Source organism: Nymphaea colorata, chromosome 1, assembly GCF_008831285.2.
Source record: "Nymphaea colorata isolate Beijing-Zhang1983 chromosome 1, ASM883128v2, whole genome shotgun sequence".
NCBI classification, from domain to species: Eukaryota; Viridiplantae; Streptophyta; class Magnoliopsida; order Nymphaeales; family Nymphaeaceae; genus Nymphaea; species Nymphaea colorata.
In genome coordinates this window covers 26,013,661-26,038,783 of record NC_045138.2, presented here as the reverse complement: position 1 = coordinate 26,038,783, position 25,123 = coordinate 26,013,661, and the positions used below count along the sequence as shown (strand labels likewise).

The 25,123-nt window shown below is 39.2% G+C and overlaps 4 protein-coding genes across 7 annotated transcripts; 3 read left to right on the top strand and 1 right to left on the bottom strand.

Moving 5' to 3' along the window:
* Nucleotides 1–620: 620 nt before the first annotated feature.
* Nucleotides 621–10,873, bottom strand: LOC116251120 (switch 2). Of its 3 annotated transcripts, XM_031625210.1 has the most exons (11): nucleotides 10,300–10,873; nucleotides 9,896–10,002; nucleotides 7,317–8,244; nucleotides 6,973–7,220; nucleotides 6,048–6,174; nucleotides 5,699–5,974; nucleotides 5,282–5,588; nucleotides 2,571–3,009; nucleotides 2,437–2,484; nucleotides 2,156–2,235; nucleotides 621–2,030 (listed from the first exon to the last, which is right to left on the bottom strand). In XM_031625210.1, the coding sequence occupies exons 1-8, from the start codon at nucleotides 10,672–10,674 to the stop codon at nucleotides 2,690–2,692; spliced, it is 2,688 nt and encodes an 895-aa protein (XP_031481070.1). In that variant the 5' UTR covers nucleotides 10,675–10,873; the 3' UTR covers nucleotides 621–2,030; nucleotides 2,156–2,235; nucleotides 2,437–2,484; nucleotides 2,571–2,689. The 3 variants fall into 3 exon arrangements, with proteins under 3 accessions (XP_031481070.1, XP_031481063.1, XP_031481087.1); XM_031625203.1 differs by having other exon boundaries at nucleotides 2,437–3,009; XM_031625227.2 differs by lacking the exons at nucleotides 621–2,030; nucleotides 2,156–2,235; nucleotides 2,437–2,484 and having other exon boundaries at nucleotides 2,843–3,009; nucleotides 5,282–5,393; nucleotides 5,570–5,625.
* Nucleotides 10,874–11,497: 624 nt separating this feature from the next.
* Nucleotides 11,498–15,016, top strand: LOC116246191 (eukaryotic translation initiation factor 4E-1-like). Its single transcript, XM_031617931.2, has 5 exons — nucleotides 11,498–11,811; nucleotides 12,879–13,044; nucleotides 13,160–13,285; nucleotides 14,422–14,487; nucleotides 14,781–15,016. The coding sequence occupies exons 1-5, from the start codon at nucleotides 11,522–11,524 to the stop codon at nucleotides 14,829–14,831; spliced, it is 699 nt and encodes a 232-aa protein (XP_031473791.1). The 5' UTR covers nucleotides 11,498–11,521; the 3' UTR covers nucleotides 14,832–15,016.
* A 1,732-nt stretch (nucleotides 15,017–16,748) lies between these two features.
* On the top strand, nucleotides 16,749–20,615 carry LOC116246357 (probable sodium/metabolite cotransporter BASS1, chloroplastic). The gene is made up of 8 exons (XM_031618205.2): nucleotides 16,749–17,261; nucleotides 17,357–17,445; nucleotides 19,252–19,345; nucleotides 19,469–19,502; nucleotides 19,587–19,641; nucleotides 19,753–19,836; nucleotides 19,920–20,207; nucleotides 20,292–20,615. Exons 1-8 carry the CDS (start codon nucleotides 16,853–16,855, stop codon nucleotides 20,442–20,444), a joined length of 1,206 nt encoding a protein of 401 aa, XP_031474065.1. The 5' UTR covers nucleotides 16,749–16,852; the 3' UTR covers nucleotides 20,445–20,615.
* A 1,549-nt stretch (nucleotides 20,616–22,164) lies between these two features.
* LOC116247327 (phosphatidylglycerophosphate phosphatase 1, chloroplastic/mitochondrial) lies at nucleotides 22,165–24,824 on the top strand. Of its 2 annotated transcripts, none has more exons than XM_050075914.1 (5): nucleotides 22,165–22,782; nucleotides 22,871–22,952; nucleotides 23,419–23,488; nucleotides 23,563–23,670; nucleotides 24,310–24,824. In XM_050075914.1, the coding sequence occupies exons 1-5, from the start codon at nucleotides 22,269–22,271 to the stop codon at nucleotides 24,421–24,423; spliced, it is 888 nt and encodes a 295-aa protein (XP_049931871.1). In that variant the 5' UTR covers nucleotides 22,165–22,268; the 3' UTR covers nucleotides 24,424–24,824. The 2 variants fall into 2 exon arrangements, with proteins under 2 accessions (XP_049931871.1, XP_031475315.1); XM_031619455.2 differs by having other exon boundaries at nucleotides 22,166–22,782; nucleotides 22,871–22,948; nucleotides 23,415–23,488.
* The last annotated feature ends 299 nt before the right edge of the window (nucleotides 24,825–25,123 follow it).

Here is a 25,123-nt window from a genome sequence, read left to right as displayed (position 1 = left end):
TCATCAGTAACAAGCCTCACAAATGGTGCAGTAATTGCTGTATTAATGCGTGGGCCTTCGGTCGCTTTCGCTTCCGGCTTCGGTTTTGCCTGAAAATCAACTTACACCGTAAGTCACGTACTGAATTCATGGTGAACGCTTCATCATTCTGCAGAGATAAACTCAAGAAGACGAAAATACCACCAACACTAAAAACGAAAGGAGATGGATTTACTTGAACCGGAGCGGCGAAACCCCGAAAAGGAATAAAACGCTCACGGTGCCATGTTTCTAGAAAAGAACGCGGCCTCGGGCCAGACCAAATGTTCCTCGCTTCAGCCAACAGAGGGCACTTCCAGGAAGCCCCATTGTCTACGATGATAATTCTTCTATGGTAACGGGATAGCCCAAGTAGCTTCGGCCCGATTCTCCCCCACAATTGCATCTCCCTGCAGGGTGGGAATTGCTTTAGAGACTTCACGGAGCGCACCCAACAAGAACACATCCCCAATTATTCTTGATGCCAACGATAGATGAGAAAAAATTAAAAGCAGGCAAAACTCAAGAATGGTTTGTTCGCTTCAAGGATACCATTCGGATAAAACCTCATAAAGTAGGAAAGCAAGAGTTCGCTTGTCTACCTCTTGATAGGATTCTGAAGACAAGATGGACCTGTAAATCCTTCTTCGTCTTCTTACTATTGGCGGCTTCACGTTGTAAGAAGAATCGAGAAGGATTGGTTTGCCAATAAATTCTCTTTCGTTTGATTATTCCTAGACAGATAGATAGACGGATGGATGGATCAAGCGGGTTTAATAAGACGAACGTAGGGGGAAGGATGACAGAGAGAGAGGAGCAGAGAGAGGGAGCACGAAGAAGAAAGGTCTCGCCGGTGGCGGAAGTGACTTAAAAGACGAACTGAAGGACGACAGGATCGGGACCCAAGTGGCCGGTGTCCGAGACCCGGAGGACTTTGCTTAATACCGATTCACTCCCTAAATACAAAAATTCCCTTTTTACTACTGAAATTTTAGTTATTAGCGGATCTTTTATTATTTTTACATAAAAAATAATGTTTTAATTCACTAGGCAGCTCTTTAATAATTGCTCTCAAAGTTAAACTTTTAAAGATTGAACCAGAATGGTTGAGGATAAATCAGCACCAAATATGGCCAAGTGAAAAACCAACAAATTCCTGCTGAAGCACAATTAAGGAAAAAGAAGCAAATTCGCCATGGTTTTTGTAGTAAACTCGTCCTCTTAGACAAGAAAAATTGTTTTCTTCCGATTCTGAAAGAAAACATCGCTGATTCTCCTTTGAAAGACATATAAATGTGGCCGGTTTGTGATCTTAACCATGACTAAAAGGTCCGACCGTTAAAACATCAAAATATTGCAGATAAGCGATCTTGAATTTAGACATTGTACCTTTAGATTATGGTGTTATTCCTAGAGAGAGTCAGAGATAAAGAGAAAGAAGACGAAGAAGGAATACAGTCATACACCATTAGAAATAGGTTAGCAAACGGACAGGGTCTGCTATGTTCAGTCTTGAGTCAAACAACGGCCGTCTTTGGCTGATTCATATCGGACTCCTTCCTGACCGTAATCACCAAAGGCAGCCTGAATCATTTGCGGCATGCATAGAGGAGACACCGAGACAGGGTGTTCAGAAATACCTTTTAGCTCCTTTATTTTTTTAATTGAAGCCCACTCCTTCAACTGACAAAACGTTGGGACTCGGATGTACAAGAACAAACGAATTTTGCATCAACTGTCAGATGATGCAGTCACTAGTTAAGTACGAATGTTTAGGGCAAGCATTTAGCTTTGTTCAAAAGCTAGGGCATGACAAGTATACAGGTCCATGCAGCAAGAATATTGAGGAAGAAAGGAGAAAGAAACCCTCCTGCTGATGCAATGGAGTCAAAGAAAGAGACCCCAATCCAAGAAAGAGCACATGCTGAATCAACAGAAATGAGGAAGGGTCATCAGGCCACGATCCAGTTCCAGCTGCATGCTGCAATGTTTCCCATTTTGATTTCATGATGCTGGGAAAAACAATAACAGGCCGTCAGCATATCCTGGCTGTGGAAGAAACGTTTCATGCATCATAATGTTTGTCAACAGATCCAACTCACAGTGGAAACATAAAAATCTAGAAGAAAACCATAACCTGAGGTGAAGTAACTAATCTTGCTATGAATTCTCAACATCATCAGAGATTGAAAAATATTTGCTGCTTCCTAATATGTCCTGCATTCACACAATCAGAAAAGCCAACACAAACTTATCAAGATTGAATGTGGCTCAAAAGAAACATGATCTGATGAGTGATGACTAGTAATTTTCCAGAAAGGAGAAAGCAAACGGGAAAGAAAAGATCATTTTGAAAGGAAAATACATTGAAAATTTCTTTTATTATATATTTCACAGGTCAAGATAAAGTGTTCTTACACTATGGCCTAACACGTTTCTGCATCAGGAAGGCATTCAACAGATCCTCTGCATTTCATGGCCGTGATATTTACAATAGCGAATAGAAAACAAGAGCCAGGATCAAGTTACTACCCAAATCTTCTTCTTTTTACCTTTTTATTCCTGCCTGCCTTTAATTTGATCTGCATCTCTCTGAACCCGAAAAACCTTAGGACTTGAACCATTTTGTATATATTCTTGCAGTACTGTTCTCCTGCCTCGTTCTTACCAACTACTTCTTTCTTGCTTGATCTTTATGTCTCTTGTAATCAAGAAGCAGACTCTTTCTTTCAGATATTGAAATAGACAGTAACCACTTACTGAACTCAACCACCTCCATACCCATAAATTGGGCAAGCCGACAATATTCTGCCTTCTTCTCCTCACTGTTTGTGCCCTTATGTACCAGAGGCAGACAGACATCCACTGGACGTTTCCTTGGATTGATATTGCATGATTTGATCTTGTCATTGGTGCAGTCATCAGCATCTCTTGCTTGGTGGCATTCTTTCATGTTCACAATATCTTCATTTCTGTGTGCATACATAATACCTGAAATTCAAAGCACCAAAGAGAGACAGCACCAACAGCACATGTACTTAGCATCCAAGGTTATAGACAACATGGTTATATTGGTTCGCAATTTCACATGCCCACCAGTTAATAAGGAAAACATGAAAATCATCAGCCAGCTTACAATTTATGTCATGAATACAATGAGATGATACAAGCTTGTAAGCTTAAAAAGCAACCAAAATTCAACTCATCACTAGTATATACATTTTTAGTTGAATACTTTTAGTTCCAACTTCCAACATATAATGACATCATACAAGTCTTTTGCTTTAAAAGCTGACACCCAATCCACCAAGATATGATTTTATCCAAGTGACGGACACCTTGTCCAAGTTGAGGTACCTGCGTTGACATGCACAAGACATAAGTCTGGACATGAGTGCAGCCCTGGACACAGCTGGGACTGCATCAGATGCGGTCAACACACCAAGGCCGAATCCGTTCATAGACTTGGTCGATTTTGACTATGTCCAAAACTGTCCAATCTAGGGAGCGTTTTAATGTGTTTACATATGCAGGGCATGAAAGGGATGGTCCATGCTTATCTACATTTCATCTTTTTGTACTATATGTGTTTATTTTTGTTATATATGCATATATAAACAGACAGCAATCAAATCATCATACGCTGGACTTGATGGAGATCATCTGAGCCATTGCTCCCAAGGAGATCAGATGATGGACTTTAAGTTACAAATGTGGAAGCAAAGTTGTTTTCTCAAAAGTCCGAAATATCCTTCAAAGGAGGATGTATAGAGAGAAAGAGAGAGAGAGAGAAAGGAAAACAAATCAGTTTTCTTAAACGAAATGTTTTGTCTCCTTTGAGGGGTATTTCAGGCTCTTGAAAAGACAGTTGGGCTCTATTATAACTTAATCTCCACCATCTAATTTTCTTTCTTAAAATTGGCAACCTAGATGGTTCCCATCAAGCCTGGTATACGAGAGTCTGATAGCTATCAATTCTCTCTCTCTCTCTCTCTCTCTCTCTCTCTCTCTCTCTCTATATATATATATATATATATATATATATACTCTCTCTCTCTCTCTATATATATATATATATATATATATATATACTCTCTCTCTCTCTCTCTCTCTCTCTCTATATATATATATATATATATATATATATATATATATATATATATATATATATATATATATATAGAGAGAGAGAGAGAGAGAGAGAGAGAGAGAGTATCGATAGCTATCAGACTATGTATATATATATATATATATATATATGTCTGTGAGGCATCTCTGCACCCACATTTTTTGAAATTGCTCCGCATCCATGTCTGCACCAGCACCCATATTCACACTCATACCAATGTGACATAGGATTTGATAACTAAGAAAAGGCCGTCAAGCTATGCCTGTTTTGTAATACTTACCATGTACCACATACAACAGGAAAACTTCAAGTACCTGCCTGTCTTTTTCGGCGAAATGTGCTCAAGACCAATAGGACACATCTTCATCTGAATATTTCTTAACATGCCAGCACCTGTTTCATAATATGCCTTATATGGCACAAATTATCTCCAGTGACCTGCCTGTTTTTCATTTTGAAATGTGCTTGTGACCAGGCAAACAGATCTTTAACTGAATGGTTTCTTCTGTTAAATTTGATTCCTCGTTACTTCAGGATGGCTTCATCTTGGATTGGAATTGAATATTTGCTCCAATTGCCCTTTGCTTTTCTTCATTCTTAAACACCAAAAAATGAGTTTGAAGCATGTCTTCGGAGTGATAGAAAAGATAATCAGCCCTATTCTCAGTCTCTACCCCATCTCTCAAATTCTTTCACTCCTTATCCTCCAGTTCCCATATGCACTAGATTATCACAGTCAGAACTAGATAGGCATGGTCAACCTACTAAAGATCATATAATCAGAGAGCATGAGGAATTTGGAAGCAGTAAACTCCTCTCCCTCTCCTCTCTTGCACACACGCGTGTGTGTGCTCTGCATGTATACATGTGTAGAAAAGGTTATGAGAAGTCATTACTATGAAGAGATGAAGACATGACAGAAGAGATTTTTATATTTCATGCATGTTGACTTTTTTTTATCAACAGAACTTCAAATTGTGTTTATTGCTCCAGTGAAACATATCACTATATGCATTAAAGTCAGCTTTAGTTCAAATTGGCAGCTCACCAAAATAGAATGTCTGTTAACTTTGTCAATCAAGTTCATGCAAGAAATAGGCAGGAAAAGATACAGCTGAAAGCCAGGACACTCACCTGCTCCCTCAAGTAGATTAAACAGATGCATGGTTTCTTCACAATTTCTTGGCACAACCTTGTTTGCATTAATTCCATTCCCAGAAAACATGGATTCATCCGACTGAGTATACTGCAAACCAAACTCCACGTTTTCATGAGCATGCACTTGAGAATCTGGCACTACTCCTAGGCCATTGCAAGGATTAACAGATTCTTTCACAGCCTTCTCGTGCACGCCAACTATCTCACTTGTAAATAACTTGTCTGAAAGATCACGAAACAGATTGCATATCCCGAAAAGCTCACCTTGAAACTCCTTGCAGTCCTGCCAACCCAAGTATAGAGCAGTTCAATAGTGAAACCTGAAACGTATCAATGGATGCAAGATCCAATTTAGCTGCCGAAAAATAAAAATATTCTGGCTAGAAACCTCACCTGGACACCTTCAAAGTAACGCCTTTCCATCTTTCCTGAAACAGCAATATTTGAAAGCTGCTGTTTGTATATCTGACGAGTGTAAACAAGTTCTTCTAGAGAACCAGCTGCAAGAAGCCGAAAGACTAAAACATGGCGCCGTTGCCCATAACGGAATGTCCTATCTTGGGCCTGTAAGTCTTGTGCGGGGTTCCAATTGGGATCAAAAACTACCACTCTGTTTGCACTGACAAGATTGAGCCCAAGACCACCAGCTCGAGTCGATATGAGAAATACCTAGAAAAACCAACACCCTAAGAGCTGTATAGCATAAAAATTTTGACGTTGATGTTCAATTACTGAAAACTACCTGTTTGCAAGGACTTGAATTGAACTCATCGACAAGCGGCTGGCGGGAGCTCATTGGAGTTGAACCATCAAGTCTGGAGAAGCAATAGCCTTTGCGGATCAAAAATTTCTCCAGTATGTCAAGCATTCTGCAAATAAAGATCATTATTCTCAACAACTTTGTGCCAGAGCAGATAATACTGCAAACCTCAGCAAGGCATAGTATGCTTTTACATTTGAAGGTGAATAAGGCACAAGGATTTGATTCAGCAGTTACATGCTTTCTTGTTGGTAGAAAATAAGAGAGGTTAAACTTGGTAAATTTAATAAGACAAGCATCAAAATGTAGCAAGGTTTATTATTTGTACAGGATAATGACACACTAATACTTTCAGTACATCAGACCACTCCTTGTCTATGATCATAGCTTGTCCACTTCTCAAAGTAACCACTCCTCCAGTCTGATTAAGTCCGATGCCAATGAAGCATGCCTTATTATCATCGGAAAGAATTTCCTACAAGAAGACAAATCGTCTTGGAGACGTTCCAACATGTAACCCAACATCAAACGACATAGAACATAACATTTTTGAGGCCTATGTATTGTAAAGCTATCAAGTTTTACAACGTTACATGCACACCTTTAAAGGGAAGTTTTCAGGTAAGCTATTTCACAGTAAGATCAGATCCTCTGAAAGGCCAGCCATAATGTCACAATAGTACCATCTTGGTAACAGATAGGGCTTCTTCAAAATCACTTCATGAAGTGCAAGGTGATCCACTTTATGTAAAAGATGGTTTGGAGAGGGGAAAAAGGCTCAAAGGTAAGAACAAACAGGAGAACAGAAATAAGAGGAGATTGCAAAATAAAGTAAATGGGAGTTCCCCAGGGTTCCTCATCATTTCCATGATCAAGTACCAGTACAAACTTTTGCAATAATGATCACCTTACAGAATAGCTGAACAGAAGAATTTTATCTCCTTCTCTGATCCATGTTGCCATTAGCCTTTGCAGTGCTCTCATCTTGCCACAGTGTTCTACATCACTCAAGCCCATAAAATTTTCGCTTTGAGTATTTCCACCGACTAAAGTAATATCATCCCCAAAAACAGCAGCAGCCAAGTCTGCATCTTTCCTCTGTTTCTCTATTTCATCTTTGGGGTTAGGTTTAATCAGCTCCAGGTGATTGCTTATCTGAGGAAGGGAAAGAAATAATAATTAAAAAAAAAAAAAACAGTTCCACATCACCTTAAGGACTTCAATTAGCAGTGTAAATGATATTGGGCATACCTGCTGTAACTTGATAAGGCAAGGGAGCACAAGACAGAAGGGACATGAATCACAACCATCAGGGCTATCACGATGAAGATAAGACCAAATGATGCCTTTGGGAGCAGTCCTGTGGCAGCACTCAGCCCGCGTCAGAGGGCTTCCACAACTGCATGGTACGTCCTTCTGTATAAGAGCCTGAACATCTGGCTGATCTAGCATCCTTCTGTACACACGCTTTTGCAATTCACTCATGGCACAGAAAACAACATTGTCTTCCTTTCCCATCATGAGATGTCCAATTGTCTCCTGCTTAGTCCTTCGTAATAAGTATTTCTGTAAAACTGTGGCCAAGTGATTCTTACGCTCATCAGCAATAAGGACGAACCTTTCAGGTGCACTTAGCCTTTGACCATGCTTCAGTGGTTCATCGTAATATTCCCGGAAATGTTCACGAGTACCCAGAGACCCAGGAGCAACCCAGTCCAATAGGTTAAACAGTTCCATAATTTTATTCTGCATTATGGTTCCTGTCAGTCCAAACCGCTTGCTTGTTTTGATTCCTAAACAAGCTTTGTACAATTGTGATTTTTCATTTTTCAGTCGGTGAGCCTCATCTATGACAACAATATCCCAATTAAACTTGCATAAGACCATATATTGAATCCTGAAAGTATCAAAACTGGTTAGCAGTATCTCAACTCCTCTTGCCCCTAACTTCTCGAGGATGAGATCTCGATTTATGCCATGATAAACGGCCACACCAAAGTTTCCCCAATTAGACAGCTCATGTTCCCAATTATGAATGACAGATGTAGGGCAAATTATCAATGTTAAACCTTCATTCTTTGGATGGTCTCTTCTAAGTAAATTTACTTCTCCATGATCTGGATCTTTTCCAAGAACAGCAGCCAGGAATGCAATTGTTTGGATAGTCTTACCAAGCCCCCTGCCAAATATCAATGTTAAGATAAAACCTCAATCAGAATGAAAAGAAAAACACACTCTACTGTCAAGGGAAAAGGCAATCAATTTCTAGGGGGATGATCGACTAGTCTGCTCAATTATGTTAAAATTCTGTTGAATTATGCTAAAAAAACATCTACAGTACATGATAACTAGGGAAGGCAGAACTGAAAGCACAATAAATACGAAAAGTCAAACCTAATCTTCAAAAAAGTACACATAAAAAAAGTAGATTGTCAGTCAAAACTCACAAAAAAATTGCATCATCTGAAAACCACACTGCTAATCACCTCCACTTAAGAGGTAAAAACTAGATTTTACCATACAAATCCTTGGCCAGAAACTTAGAAAATATGCTGCCAAATGTGGAAGATGGACAAAATCCATTTCCAGAACAAGATGAAAAATGCTAGTCCAACAAGAGCACTTTGGTAAAATGATAATGCAATGCTTATTTCTTCAACAATGATAAACAAATGCAAATGCAAAATTCAGCAAAATGCAAAGCAGTCATATTGGCCCTAAAAGCATGGCGCATATCGAAGAAATGGACCATTTAAGCTCATTAGTCATTTCTCAACTATAAAAGTAAAGACTTCATCCATAAACCTTTTGAAATTTCTTCATCACATCTCTACAATGGTCTCTACATATGTCCTGGCAATTACTGTCGGTTGTTCTTCCATGCCACCAGGTTCCCACCAGCCAAGGCACAACAGTAGATTTCCTATCAAAGACTACTACTATTGCCCAATCTGCTTCCACACACATATATATAAGTGTATGTCAATAGTTAGAATTCAAAGTTCATTTACCTGGATAAAACTTCGAGTGTTTTAGGGCATATGTGAGCTCTAAAACATGCATACATGTTGCCTTCATGCATAAACTCGCTCAGAAGCCTCACAATAGTGACTAGTGAAATAATGCCTACTAAATTGTTTTACACAATCACCAATTAGACATTTGACCCAGCCCTATATCCTTCGATCTGTATCCAACTATTTCTACCTTCTCTAATAAGTCAAGTACCTTCGTGAGCAATCACGAGTGAGCATACAAGTGAATGAAGGTACTTTTATGAGCGATCAAAGGATAGATAATGACTGAATGAGAGTACTGAGCAAGCAATAAAGAGGACACAAGGGAGCTCCAAATACAGGATTAGCATGAGGGAGCGCCAACTCTCAATTGATTCATAGGCCAAGTAAGCGACAGCCCTAGCCTGAAGGATAAACAACAAGAAAACGAGGGTGCTACCCTGAACATATGTCCTTCTTTGACCTTGAATCAAGTGCATCCACCGGAACATAACGACTAAAATCATATAAGCGTAGGACATGACAATAGCGCCACACAAGTTTTAGCATCCAAACAAATAATAGATTAGATGTCAACTAATATTGGAATTAACTCCACACATATAAAGCAATAATTAGGCAGCAAGGTATTGATTGCTTATCATAATCATAAAAAAGGAAAAAAGAATTCAAAACATTCTAATGAAGGAGGAGTCTAGTGAATGTTCTTTTATTAAATTATCAGCTTAGACATGTCATTGACTGGAATAAGAATAATTAGAAATGGACAACGATAACATCAATTCGTAGAACAGTAAAATATTACGCACTCACATGTCATCTCCAAGAATGCCGCCACGATTGTTCTTATACAAACCATATAAAAATCTTACTCCTTCACGCTGATGTTCGAGAAGCCTACAATTGATGGAGGCCGGAACCTAAAATGGTGAAACCAAGTTTAGCTACATTCCATGCTTTTCGATTATAATAATTCACAAACGATAAGCCTAAAGCACCTGCAATCGATATAAATCAATGTGAAATTTCCAATATATCCATTTTTCATTCCAAAAAGGATCTAATGTTGATATCTAACAGAGAAATCGGTTATAAAATCGTGCCGTGAAAAGAATTCGGCAATGATTGGATATATGGTAGTAACCCCCGGGTTGGATGGGGGAATCTGTAAGACATGTTTTCCTTTGCTCCTTAGAAACTTAGTACAGGCATATCACCTGGACGATTGGTAACCCGCCTGGCTCTGAAAGGAGAAGGGGCTCGTAAGGCCCGTGGGATTCCAGCAATGGAGGCGCCTCGGGCTTTTTAGAAACGAAGGACAGTTCATGGAGTTCTCTCTCGGATGGCTGGGTTGAGAGAGAATCGTTTTGAATGAGTGAGCGGGTGGACGAGGGAACAGGAGCGTGGTCATGGTCGTCCTCTAGACGTTGCAGCTGCTGCGTGAGTGAAGATTTGGGCGGTCTCCTTTCGCATGGTGGCAAGAGAGAAGATGCAAGTGAAGCAGAGGCAGTAGTGGTGGTGGATGACAGGGAAGCGGCGGAGGACTGAGAAGTACAGGCCTTCAGAGACTCCTTGAAGCTTCTCAGAGACATTGAAATTCCTCAAACGACGAACCAGAACTGCCCGGTGCGCGCGCGAGACAGCAAAGAGAAAAAGTGGCGGTTGAACATTGAGAGCATGCACAGGATGAAGGGAGAGGAAACGGTAGAGGCGGTAGCGAAACCGGGTTAGAACCAGAAACGGTGAAATCGGGTCTGATGGCCAAAACTGTTGAGGAAGAGTGCTAACGGAAGTGTGGAAGATCTTGGGAATTTATGCCTAAAAATGTATTCGCAAACAAGGTCTTCCATAGATTCGATAAATTGAAGATCGTGATCAATTTCGTGCTCTTCCTCTCAAACCAGAGATAAAAACCAAACCCTTTAATTTTTTGTTAAAAAATCATTTTAAATAAAGTATAAACATCTTAACGTATTTATAAAAACTATTTTATATAAAATATATTTTAATTCAAGTTGTTTTTATACAGAAATATGGAATTTTTATTATCAACAACATGTTGATGGTACGAGGGCCATTTATTTTTTATTATAAAAAATAATATTAAAGTTAACAAATGATCAAGTTAATATATGTCTTGCATCAACTTATTCTTCAGTAAAATTGGATTGCAAAAAAACTTGAATCAAAATTAAAGGTGTGGTTTTTATACACCAAAATTAAAGGTGTGGTTTTATCTCCGACCTATTCTTCAGAACAGGTCAGTAACATTAAAGGTGCGGTTTTATACTTAAGCATATATATTTAAGGACCACCGAATATTAATGTAAAAAGACATGTTAGGGTCGGATCAAACGTCCAACTGAATCCAACCCGTTTCATTCCTAGATAAAAGGTTGAGCAGTCTCTTGGGTGTGGGCGTGTGCGTGAGAGAGAGAGATGGCGGAAGGCGAAGAAGCGCAGAGGCATTCATCGGAGGAGGCGACGTCGGAGGGGCGGCCGGCGACGGGAGCATCGGCGGAAGACACGGAAGTGGAGGACGGAGAGATCGTCGACGACGGCTCGGGCAGCGCTGCTTTGGCAGTGGAGCGGCCCATCGAGAACGCCCACCCTTTAGAGCACTCGTGGACCTTCTGGTTCGACAATCCATCGGGGAAGAATCGTCAGGCTACTTGGGGCAGCTCCATCCGCGCCATCCACACCTTCTCCACCGTCGAGGAGTTCTGGGGGTAACCCTCTATATCGTCATCCCAATATAGAACCGCCGATAAATGTTCTGTTGCTCTCTTCATTTATTGAGAAGGTTGTGTTGCCGTCATGTATGTAGATTTTGGGCATATAAACTCAACCTAAAAGATGTTTGTTTTTCAATTCCTCATTTGTTCCCTTGTGCCTCGGACACAAATTCTAAACGTCGTCTCTGACAAGATAGGTGTTTATTTCCATGTACTCACACTAAATTGCGTGAAATTCAGCGACTCAGTCGATGGTTCATTGCTTTTTCAGCACCATCGTTTCCCTAAAAGGGTGCAAGCTTTATACTGCTTGCAACGCATATCGAGGACGGAGGGATCCAATAAAGTACAAATACAAGATACAGAAATTAGAAAAGATGCTGAACTGCAAGATTCGTCCTAAAACCCAAAGCGCGGGAACATCGACACACTGAAAGAATATCCATGTGGTTGCACTGAGCATTCGAGGCAGTCCAAACCAAAGATTGTGGGTTACCTATCTCTTGTTTAATGAACAAGAAAGTCATCTATCAGTTTTTTATGCGGATGCCATAATTTCATTAAATCATTTTTTTATCATATAAATTTGTTATATGCGTGTAAAATCCAAACCTTAATTATGGTTTTTACAAAAGGAAAAAAAAAGAAGATTGAACGACAAAAAGCATCTGCCCAGCTATTGGTTGTGTAATTTGTATTTTCTCTTTTTGTGAGTTTTGGAATTTTTAGCCATGAAATATTAATGGTCAAGCGCGGATCTGATCTTGCTTTGTGTATTTTTCCTTTTCTCGTTTGAGGGATTTGGGAATTCTACTGCCATAAAAGATTAATCATTAGACAAGCATGTTGCACCACTCAAAAGGCGAGTCACTCCCCATCCCAGTTGGGCTGAGTAATGATAGATTGGATGGAGTACATGATCACATCAGATTTAATGGAGAACTGCGTTGAGTTAGAAATTGATTTTTTTCTCTAACTTTTCTCAAGTTTTGGTGTGCCTCACATGTTGTGCTTTATGTTCTTCTTGTGAATATAAATGACAAATTTTTATCTCCTATCAGGCTTTACAACAATATAATTCCACCAAGCAAGTTGGTTGCTGGTGCAGATTTTCATTGCTTTAAGAACAAAATTGAGCCAAAGTGGGAGGATCCAGTTTGTTCTAATGGAGGAAAATGGAGTGTTAGCTGTTCCAGGGGGAAAGCTGATAAATGGTGGCTCTACACTGTGAGTTTATAGCCTTTTAGGTTTACTATAGTGAGTGGTAAATAGTTTTATTTTTTTGTGGTAACCATTAACATCTCACAATTCCTGTTGAACTTGCGCCCCCCCTTTCTCCCAGCTGTTGGCCATGATTGGAGAACAGTTTACAGATGGTGATGAAATTTGTGGAGCTGTTGTTAATGTTCGTGCAAAGCAGGATAAATTAGCATTGTGGACCAAAAATGCTGCCAATCAAACTGCTCAGGTACTTGTGCTGTTGAGGAAAAAGTTTTTCATTCTCATAATAAGAGCTTTAGTTGCTATCTGAGGAATGCTATGTACTTCAATAAATATTCTTTGTTTCATATTTTTCAAGAGTGTCGTGTCTTCCATATGCTGATGCTAGATTTGATTTTGGGATAAGAAGTAAAATATGAAGATTATTTGGGGAACGAAGGTGGGGAAGGGAGTAGGATTTAGCAATATATATTCATGCACTACTATACAGATGTGCACTACTACTCCACAGTCCACCACCTGGCCGTTGGCTGGATTAATTCCTTCAAGTTGAATAAAGTTAGAGAGTTCCATAGATTCTGTGTGTCTCGGTTGGCATATCTGGTAACCAACTGCTTAACCCTGCTTGCCTGCCAAAAAAAATGTGTCTATCTGTACATGTCTCCAAATGATGGTTCAGGTTACATTCTTCATACAATCAAGGAAAACAAGGGGAATGGGGCTGGTGATTTTGATTCATTGGTTTGATATAGAAATCATGTTTGGTGATCCTTGCCACAAAGTAGGTCTTTTATATGGATAATGAGACATGACCTCTGCGTTTATGGTTGTTATCCTTTTGCATTGGTACATCTGGAACAAAAAGAATGTCGATTGCAAAAAAGTTTCTGTTATGGTTTAGTATCTTATTCATGCCTCATTAATTGGGTTGTGGGGCTTGTGGCGTGGGGTTCAAATCCCAGTTGGGCTATTCTCCTGCTTGTCCTTTGGAGAAAAGTCCTCTATCATTACAGTATCTCAGGTTTGTTATTTCACAGATCTCATGCTCTCATAGGTTGCTTTTGTCCTTCTATTGCTCTTCTATAGTTACCTTAGCTTATTGCCCCATTCTCACAAGTATAGGCTGTCTAGCATAGTTCGAAACTGTTTTTCTGCTCCATGAATAGTACGGACATAAAATTGTTCTTGTTGGTGATTGAATCTCGTGTATTATCTAATAGTTATTTGACCTATTTTTCATATTTTCTTTAATAACTAGTTAGGACAATATGATATTTTGTTTTTTCTCTTATTCAATTAACAATATATTTGAACAGTATGTCTACAATTGATCTGATTATTTTTATTTTTTATTTTTTTGGGAATGCCATCCAAATGATGCAGCTTAGCATTGGGAAGGAGTGGAAGGAATTTCTAGACTATAATGACACCATTGGTTTCATTGTTCATGTAAGTCGTTTATGGTTCATTTTAATCTCTATCATGTTTACGACAGCCTCTGTGATTCAATTGGTCTTATTTAGGATTATGGACGTCGTTTCAACTAGCCTTTGCATTGGACGCCCTTTCTGGTCCTCGAAACTACTAGGCCTTTTTTCTCTTCACCATGCTCGGTCTTTTCTTCATAGTTACCCCTTCTTTAGGAGATTCAAACATTCTTAGCTTCTGTAGCAAACAGCAAGGATAGTATCTCACATTTTAGTCTTTTGAATTTTCTTCAATTGCTACACTTTTTATTGCAGGATGACGCAAAGAAACATGACCGACTGGCGAAGAGTCGTTACAACATATGATTTTGAATTCCTAGATTTTGCAAACGTGATGTAAATGTTATCTTTTTGAGACGTGATGACAGGTTCCTTAAGAACCATTGTTAACTTCCCAGCGTAAGGAAGTTGCTCAGACGCTTCTTTTTACTTGGTTCTTACAGACAGAAGGCAGTGATGAATGGAAATTTTTTTTTCTCTTTTTGCTTTCATTTTGGTTTACAGGTTTTTTAAGATTTGTACGTTAAAACAAGAAGCTGCCTCCGCATGAACTTGGAAAATCCATATACATTTGTTATTGTACTATAAAATGCCTCTTTAAGTTTTGAAAGCTTAAAAAACATGGGTAGGTCACCTCAGTTAAGCGGGTATTCCACAAAGAACCATCACCGTTAGTTATAAAACATAAAGGTATAAACTGTGTCAGTTATTAATGCGAACTGGCATTCTTATCTTCCAATAATTTTTCATTTTTTCAATAGATTGCCCTATTCGTTCAAGAGGAGTCTTACCTTTTTCTCTTTTCTTGTTTTAATTCATGCTAGTAATTGTGATGTTTAGTATGATTTTTTTTTTTTAAGTGATCGAGTTTTGGTAATCTCGAGCTTGATTCAACTTAGGGAAGCAAATCGGAGGTTCAAGTGTGGATGCATGAGCCTTGGCAATCCATCGTACCTAAGCTTTAGAATTTTCTGAGAGTATAAACATGCATGATAAAAGGGGAAATGAAGAACAACTTACAAGAACAAAAAAGTGCAGACTTAAAAACGTAACGTATATTTATGTATAAACTAATTTAATAGTGGGGTAGCTGGTGCATGCATCGGGACACAGCCCATGTTCTGTTGAATACTATGCCGCAAGGTTTTCTTAGGGTTCCTATCTGTACCTTAAGAATATTCAATCAAGTAATTAAATGACCAGCACAATTTATTGTTTGCATTCATTTAACTTGTTTAATAAATAAGAAACAACACTTTAAAAAGAAAAAACAAGGAAAAAAATAATCGATGGCTCAAAATGCACCAAAATTTGATGGGTCAAAAAATATTATTTTATTTAAAAAAACGTGATTCAAAACATTATTTGTAAAAGAGATGTGTGTTTTAGTTATCTATTGTCGTAAAATAAAGGGAAGGCACACGAGCCTACATGCAAATATGCAATTTTGCACCCCAAAACAATTTTTACGACCTGCGCCCTTAAATTATTTTCAAATAGTACGGACTTGGGAAGAAAATCAACTTAAGATTTTAAAATAAATTTTGTGAGGAAGATACCTTAAAAAGGCCGAAGCTTTTTCCTCCTTTTTGTCCGTCTCGTGATTTATGACTGCTTATGACATGGGTAAAACTTTGTTAAATTTATATTATTTTCTTTAATTTAAAAATAATGTTCACTACCATACTCCAAAAAAAATAATGTTCACTACCGTTTATATCCAAAAAAAAAAAAAAATAACGAGTATGAAAATTGAACTAATGATTGAACTTTTACCCGCCTACCAACCCGACCAGCTATGTTGTACTCCTCAAGACAGCTTATCATCTGGTGATCAATGTGGTGACCATTAAATTGCACTCACAACTTCAAGCTGAAGCTTAATGAAGTTGAAGGTGAGCTTTTGATAAAAATTGAACGATTCATAAGACAAGTCCGAACACGCTATACTAATCATCTCTTCTCCTTCATAGATTCAGAACAGCAAGCCCCCATTTATCCAAGACCGGACGTCCACCTCGGGGAATTTGGATTTAGATCTGGTACCGTAGTATCCAAATCCAATTTTCCAACAAGGAAGGAGGATCGTCGATCTACCTTGTACAAATGTACTTTTGTTTTCAAATCTTAAGCGAGGGTCTGGATCTAAATCTGACTAACCAGTATCCGGATTCAACAAAGTTGGATCCCTATCAGATCCAGCAAGTAGATCGCCGCCGCTCCGGTGTTTTAGCTTCGTCGGCGTCGGCGTCGGCGTCGGCGTCGGGCCTTCCACTTCTCTGTCGCTGTTAAGTGGTTGTCGTGGAAGAAGATTAATTTGGGAAGCAATGCACTCTCTCTTATTCTTACCCACTGCGCCCTCGAAGCCATCAACATGCGTCCGCGCAAAGCCTCCTGCAACCTTCTTCCTCGCAAAACCGTGCCCCCTTAACGGTCGCTCTTCCCCATCATCGTCTTCCGTCTCTTTCTCTGCGGACCCATTGCCTCTTCCTCCCCTTATTCTTCGTGCCAGTAACAGAAGCTTTACCCATCTCGTCTCTTGCAGCCATGATCGCCACGAGATCCTCGCCGATAGGGGCGGAGTTTATGATCGCCTCCAGCGGATCACCGACTTGCTCTCTTCCGCTTTCCCCTTGTGGGTTTCGTTTGCCTGCTTCTCTGCTCTCCGCCGGCCGTCTTACTTCCTCTGGTTCCGTCGGGAATGGCAGGTGCTGGGTCTCACTCTCACCATGCTGGGTCAGCTCCACCTCTTTTTCTTCTTCTTCCTTCTTTTGGTTCACTCTCCCTGTAAGGTCGCTGTGTTGAGGAATGGACTCTGTGGTGGACAACAGGGATGGGGATGACTCTTACCGTCAACGATCTCCGCGCCGCGCTCTCGATGCCGCGGGAGTTGCTCACCGGATTTGTTCTCCAGTACACGGTTTGCTCCGCGAACTACTCTTGCTACTATTACTGTCTTGTGGATCTTTCCTTCCCTACTTAATCCGCAGCTAATTTGCGGTAGTGATTCTGCTGAACCACAAGGCTTCTACTAGCAGTGCTCCGCTCTTGATTTTCGTGACTTTCATTTCAGGAGGAAGAAAACTAATCTTTGTGCTTAGCTTAGTATACTATACTATCGTCATGACTTAGAATGGTCTCCGATATGATGCTTTGAGCCATTTTAGTCCATTCTGGTCTTGAGCCGTTGACTTCACTATCTTCGAAGAATCGAAGGTGAATAATGTCCAGTGATTCCGGAGATTCTTTCTGTACAAGTTCGGGTCATTCGGGATGATTAAACCAGGAAAGAAGTCATGAGAAATGAACTTGCATGGTAACATCCAACATTAAGTGCCAATCAATACTTACGTCTTGAGGTTCTCTTGCTTCGTGCGCCTTGCTATGCCATTCCTTGCACTGTTTTAGGCAAAGGTTTTCACATGTCCACTTTCCAAGATCACTAATATTCATCAAATTATTGACATGGAAATTACTGAGTCATGATTGGCAGCCTCCAAGCACAATTTGAAGCCACTACCTTTAATAGCAAATCATGCTAATACAGGATGTCAGGAGATTTCAAGATGTCTTATTGGTTCGGCCTGCATACTGCAGGTGGACCATGATAGTGCATTTTTCTTGCTATCGTTGCCTTTTAACTGTTGTTCATTAAGATCATCAATCGTTGATCGTTATGATTTTCAAGAATATGTGAAAAGGCAATTGCGAAGACATGGAGGATACATCCCTTTTTTTAATGGTAGGATCAACCTAAGGTGGTTCATATAAAAGGTTATTAGAAGCATGATCCTTATGATCCTTTTTGGGGGGGTTGCTGTTTCAGATATAGGATAGACATGGAGTTTCATCGTCATTTAGCCTGCACAGTGAAGCTGAGCTGTTATATCGTAGTTCATTATGAAATATCTATCCCATCAGGCTATAATTTAATATGTTTGTCGAAGATGAATTGAGGAAAGTGATTTCTACTAAAGATTTCAAAGATGTTCGTTGCAGTGTTGCACTACTATTATGATGACTAAAACAGTAGAGGCAAGTAAATAACTGGGTCATCTTGGACATTCAGAAAATTATAGTTCCCCAAGTATTCCTCCTTTCCTTAAAATATTGAAAACTTATTTCCTTTTCCTACAGGAAATATGAATGGCTTCAAAAATTGCAAACTTTGTGAACTTGTTCATGAGATAGATGCATGCAAGCAAGTAGACCCCGATGTCAGCTCTGAAATGGTGGAGGCACAAGTTTATGCAGATGTTTGTCTCCCTTGCTTCTTTTAAAATGCTTTTTGAGATAATCTTGTTATTGTTTTCCCTAGCAAAGAAGACGTTATACTGGGAGGGGTCAATGGAAGTGCGGTCTAAATGGTCCTGTGTCTTGAAGATCAGAGCTGAATATCCATCCTGTTAATTGCTCTCTCGACTTATTTAATTTTTAAGATTTTAGGAGCAATCTTTTCCTTACATTTGTTTGCTAAGTTTGTGGTTGGGAGTGTCTGTCTCATCCACAGTTTTGAGTGAGCCTCTTTTCTATGGACCTGAATAAAGTTCTTGTGGGGAAATGATAACTAAGGCTGGTAGAACTTTCCATGCTTGACATCAGTTTTTGTCTTTAATGCATCTTATTGCTCATTTCATGGGCATATGCTGATGAACAGAGATAGTCCTTAATGTATCTTACTGTGCATTTCATGAGCATATGCTGAGTAACAGAGAGATGGTTTCAGGTAATGCCATTCTCAGGTGCTGTCATTAGCAGGCTTCTTAATTTGCCTTCCCATTATGCAGCTGGCCTGATCTTGGTTGCATGTTGTCCTGGAGGTATATGTATATTCTCACACGATGTTACCTTGTTTTTTATTTCTTCCTATTTCATTTCAACTGCTTTATGTTTATCTTCGGCTGTCTTTCTGACTTCCAACTTCCTCTACCCTTACTTTTCAGGAACTGCTAGTAACATTGTTACATATTTAGCACGGTTTGTGAAACGCAACTATGTCGCTTGTCATTGTGCTTTCTGAAGCAGATAGACGCATCACCATTCTGTCTAATTGTGTTGCAGTGGAAATGTGGCACTCTCTGTCCTAATGACTGCAGCAAGCACAATGTCGGCTGTGGTATTGGGAATCCTTCACAGTTGACTGTTTCCATCTAGTATTCCATTTCCCTGTAAAAGTTTTATAATGTCAAAAGTTAGAAACCTCTTCTCTGAAGTCTGTAACTTGCAGGTGTTGACTCCTTTCCTCACAGCCAAACTAGCTGGCCAATATGTTGCTGTAGATGCTACTGGACTCTTCATGTCAACTTTTCAAGTATGAATTTCCATGCTCATATTATTCTTTGCCGTTCATGTTCAAGCTTCATTCAGGGATTGAATCACTTGTATTGTATGCAGGTTGTGCTTGCCCCTGTCCTAGTTGGTGCCATCATGAATCAGTACTTCCATGGTTTTGTTATGAGACTTTCTCCATTCATGCCACTTGTCGCGGTGTTTACTGTTGCCATTCTCTGTGCCAATGCCATCGCACAAAATGCCTCGGCAATCCTCATCTCTGGACAACAGGTTGTTATGGCCTCCTGTGTTCTTCATACGTCTGGCTTTTTCTTTGGCTTGCTTCTTTCAAGGTTACTTCGTATTGATGTGGCTTCTTCACGTACAATCTCCATAGAAGTGGGAATGCAGGTACTGCTGTTGCTTTTGATTATTGTTGCTATTGATTTCACTATTGTGGGTCAAGAATTTAATAGTTTTGTGTGGTATTATCAGAATTCTGTGCTTGGCGTTGTGCTCGCTGGTCAGCATTTTAGCAATCCATTGACTGCTGTTCCATGCGCCGTCTCTAGTGTTTGCCATTCTGTCATTGGCAGCATTTTAGCTGGTATTTGGAGAGCTACTACACCCGATGACAAGAAAGAATGATGTCAGAAAGTTTTGTACTTTGTTAATGTTAGAAAATAATTTAGTGGAAGCGTATAACTTCTACAGCTTGCATAGGATTCTTAGTTTGCACATTTCATTGTGACAACGGATTCTGTATTCCCTTACTGGAACTTGGCAAAGAAAAGGCGGGATGAAATTTGATTTTGGTAATTCGTGGCCTTAATTTTGAATTGGTTGAAATTCAAAAGAAAGAGTAACTTGGATTTCACATTCGTAACTATGAACATTTATATCACATATTGTGATAAGAACCTTAGTAGAAGACGAAGGGGTAACAGCTGCTGCCTGCATCACAAGAAATTCCACTTCCTATGCGCTCCGTTCCAGATAACAGCTGCTTGGGGGTAGCCCCCCGGCCGTATGCGCTTAGATGATCCTCCTCATGTAGACTATGGGGAACTGATCCTCCAGCGGCTGCTTTATGGGGAGCAATGTGCCTGTGGTCTTTATGGTCGGTCATGTGTATTGGAGATGCGTTAGATTCAAATTTTGGGTGATGATTTTCTTGAGATGCATTAGATTCTTTTTTTTTTTTGGTGATGGATGCACTTCAGACTTTTCAAAGGATGGTTGGAAACACATTTTAATTCAGTTGATGCAAATGGTCAGGGTTGAACCATGTCGGAGATTCCCCGAATGGGTACTGGGTCTTTGGATTTTTATCGTAACAACCTTACTCCCACGTCAAAGCTGGCTCACTCTCACGTCAAAGATTGAACTTCTATTATAAGGGATCTCAGCTTCTAACAGCTTTGATTCTAGCAGTGTAGGTCAAATGTAAAAAAAACGCTGCTTTCTTATGTATGCTGCATGATAAACTAAGTTTTTGTTGTATTCTTCATTTATTATAGAGGCAGAAATTAATTTGGAAGATACCAAACTACTACTACATAAAAGTTACTTACTAAATGCAAATTTTAGTAATTTTTTAATTACTATTAAGCTTATTGTTCTGCATTTTTAGTTGCTCCATGCCTCCATCCCATCCATTTTAACTAAAGCTTATGTGTGGCTTATAACATAAGACCTAAGCAAAACGAATGAAATATGCAAAGGAAAAGTCATAGTAGCAGGTTTTAATTACTTTAGTTTTTCTTCCTGCAGTCATGTCAGTTAATTTTATTGCGAAATAAAAAAAGGCTTCTTATGTCATAAATTTTACTTTTTATAAATGCTTTTAAAAAATAATCAATTCAATTTAATTCAGACTGCTTTTGTTTAATAAATTTAATGCTTACATTTTCATTAAGGTCTAACCAATGGAACCTTCAATAAATTTATAAGGTCATTGTAAAATATATTAAAAAATTTCAGTATTGCATAGCCATTTTCAAATTTTCTATTTATTGCTTGATTTTATATATATATATATATATTGAAGACACTTTACACGAATAAGCAAAGTTGAGTGGGGTAATTCATTAAGATGTAGTAGCCTCCTACCATTAATTGTTGAATTCGAGGTGGTGATTATTTCAGGTGGCCATCATGATTCCAGAAAACTATAGATTTAAAATTTATAAAAAATCATAAATTTTTTAAGATGCAAGACTGATCAATTATATAATGTAATTCCTACATCTACCAAGCAAAGATTACAATTGTTTTTTTGTAGAAGAGAAACTTTAAAATTTATGATACTATTTGGTCACGTAGGATCTTAGGTTGAAAGGCCCTTATCAATGCAGATGGAAATGAAATAATGATGCTTGCATCCGTTACGATGCAACAAAGGCCGTCGTTCCCTTCTAAGGGCCGTCTGTTCGGGGAAAAAAGAGGTGAATTTTACACTTCTAGGGCAGCATGGTACAATCGTCAACTCCATTTATGCTTGCCTTTAGATCCAGTGTCGTCTCTCCGCTTTCCTCTCTTCCTTCCACTTCCACTTCCAGTTCCACCTTTCCCTCCTCCTTCTCCTCTCTTCTTCTTCCTCGCTCTTTCCGGCTGCAACAGAACAGCCGCAGACCGCCACCGAGCTGTCACCACGGTCCCTGGACGCCCATCGTCAAGGACCGGAGTAAAGCGGCCTTGATGTTGGGGAAGTTGGGTCAGAGCTTCAATTCCGCGGGTATCGCTTCCTCCGTCTCGGTCTTCCTCCGCGACCACCACCTTGCTCTCCCACACCTCTCTGTCCGCGACGTCCGCTCCATCGACTGGAGGGATCTCAAGAGACGGGGATTCAAAGGGGTCGTATTCGACAAGGACAATACCCTGACCGCCCCTTATTCCAACTTCCTCTGGCCTTCTCTATCCAATTCTCTCGATGACTGCAAGTTGGTTTTTCAAGGGAACGTTGCCATATTGAGCAATTCAGCAGGTGCCGTCGAATTTCAACGGAAGTTTGTTCTTATATCTATATCTGATTGTAATTTCCCTTTCTATTTAAATGTTTTGTGGTGGAGTAGGTCTCTATCAGTATGATCCCGACGGTTCAAAAGCAGAATCACTGGAGAAATCGGTCGGAATTAATGTAATAAGGCATGGCAAGTATTTTCTTTTTTGGGCTACCCATCTATTATTTTCTGCGTTCTTTTTCGCTAGTATATTTATTTGATCTTTTCTCCTGGTAGAAGCATTAAGAACTGGTCCGATTGTCTTTAATGAGCGCCGTTTGCAGTTGCAGAAACTCTTATCCAACACCTAAATCTTCATTCTCTTGGATCTTGTTGCCGCCTTCTCTCTTTATTGTTATTGCTTATATATGTCATTAGGCATAGGGACGGTGTAACTCAATTTAATGAAGAATAACATATCAAGACGTTGAAAAAGGCTTCTGTCATTTACACTGCAAAAATGTCGCGGTCTTGTTTTATGTTGTACCGTAGCATTTCAATATGGAGACGAATTTTAATCCTGCATGCTTGAGGTGCATTTCGATATGGAGATGAATTTTAAATGTCTTCATCCGTATCCTTTCTTCTGAAAAGCAGTATGTTTTTTCATTAACAGGAAGTAAAAAGCCTGCAGGTTCAGCCGATGATATAGAGAAGCACTTTGGGTATAGTGCGTCCTTCCTTGTCATGGTAAGAAAGTATAGAAGCCCTGATAATTTATTTGATTTTATCCTAAGTTCTTAGCGTACAATTTTATTATACAGGTCGGTGACCGTGTTTTGACGGACATTGTGTACGGAAACCGAAATGGTTTTTTAACCATCTTAACGGAACCATTAAATTCAACTGAAGAACCTTTGGCTGTCAAGCAGGTGTGTCGGAACTCGATTTGCTACATTTATATTCTAGGTTACTGCTTGTTTGTTTAGTTTCAGCTCCCATTTTTATATTTGAACAATATGTTCAATAGATTTCAGTCTTAAATTTTCAGCCTTGATTAATGGCACAAATCTGTTTAAGAACTAGTCTTTTTAGATTGTACGTCTTATGTAGTGAATCATGCATGATATTTTTAATGTAGGAATTGCAATAAGGATTTATTATTAGATTAATTGTCCTGGCAAAATATTCAACTGATTCACCCATAAGAGATTACCTTTTGCAACTACAGTATAAAGTTAAATTAAATGTTAGAAGGCAGTTCTTTCTTGCAGTAGTGTGATATTTTAGTTAAGTTAAATAGTGTGCATTTATGCTTAAAAAAGCTCAATATGTGGGGTATCAGAATTGATAAACAAAGAGAGGAAGAGTTAACTAGGAGCTAAAGATTTCGATCTGATTTGAAGCTGTACTGCAATAAAGGAGACATAAATATTGAACTTGTACTCCCAAGGTGGAGCTCTAGTTAATCTGCTTCTTAAGTTTCCGTCTACAGTATTTAATATGTAAACCCCTTCGATGCCATTTAAATTGTTAATCATGAATTGGCTTGTCTTTTGATTTTCTTTCAGGTGAGGAAGCTAGAAACCTACTTACTGGACCTGTGGCGCAGAAAAGGATTAAAGGCGAAAAGTCATCCTCTTATGTTGGATGAAAATCATTGCATCAAGAATCAGAAGATGTAGAGTACATGGATCTTAAGATCGTCTTGCACCTTGGCCTTTCCTTTTGCATCTCGCGTTAGATAGCTCCGAATTTAGCGTTGTTAATCTGCGATCGCTCCTGCACTGAAATATCACCTCCCCCTTAAGACATTGCAAATTTTGGAGTTGATATCCTTCCATTTATTACATGACAGACGGAATAGGAGTGAGCATTGCTTGCAATTTCTAATCTCTTTGGAAAAGAGAAACAATGGCCTTGTGTCCAAATGTAAATTATTTGTTTTTGGTATTCTTTTAATCTGTTTCTATATCTCTTTAATTGGGAGGCAAATTTTGCAGCGAATACTTGAAAGTTTATTTGATTATCTTATTTTTGATTAAAAAGTTCTGAATAAAATTTCCTGTGCTTTAGAGGCTTCTTATCAATGTCTCTTTTGCTTGGCTTGCTATGCATGGATTTATTCTCTCTTCATTCTCCTTTTCTCTAACTAATGGGTAAAGGATGCCCACTGAAGAAGTTGAACGGGTAAAGGGTGGCGAGTTTTCACGTCGCGTAAGATGGTTACCATATCAAGTCTTTGACCAAATCGTAGGGCGCTTGGTGCAATTGACTAAAAAACATCACCAGTTATCAAACTACTGTATCAGATTTATGAAGCAGCTAGAGAGTACCTGCAATTGTAAGATGTCGAACTGCACGGTTCCTCTATTGCATGATATT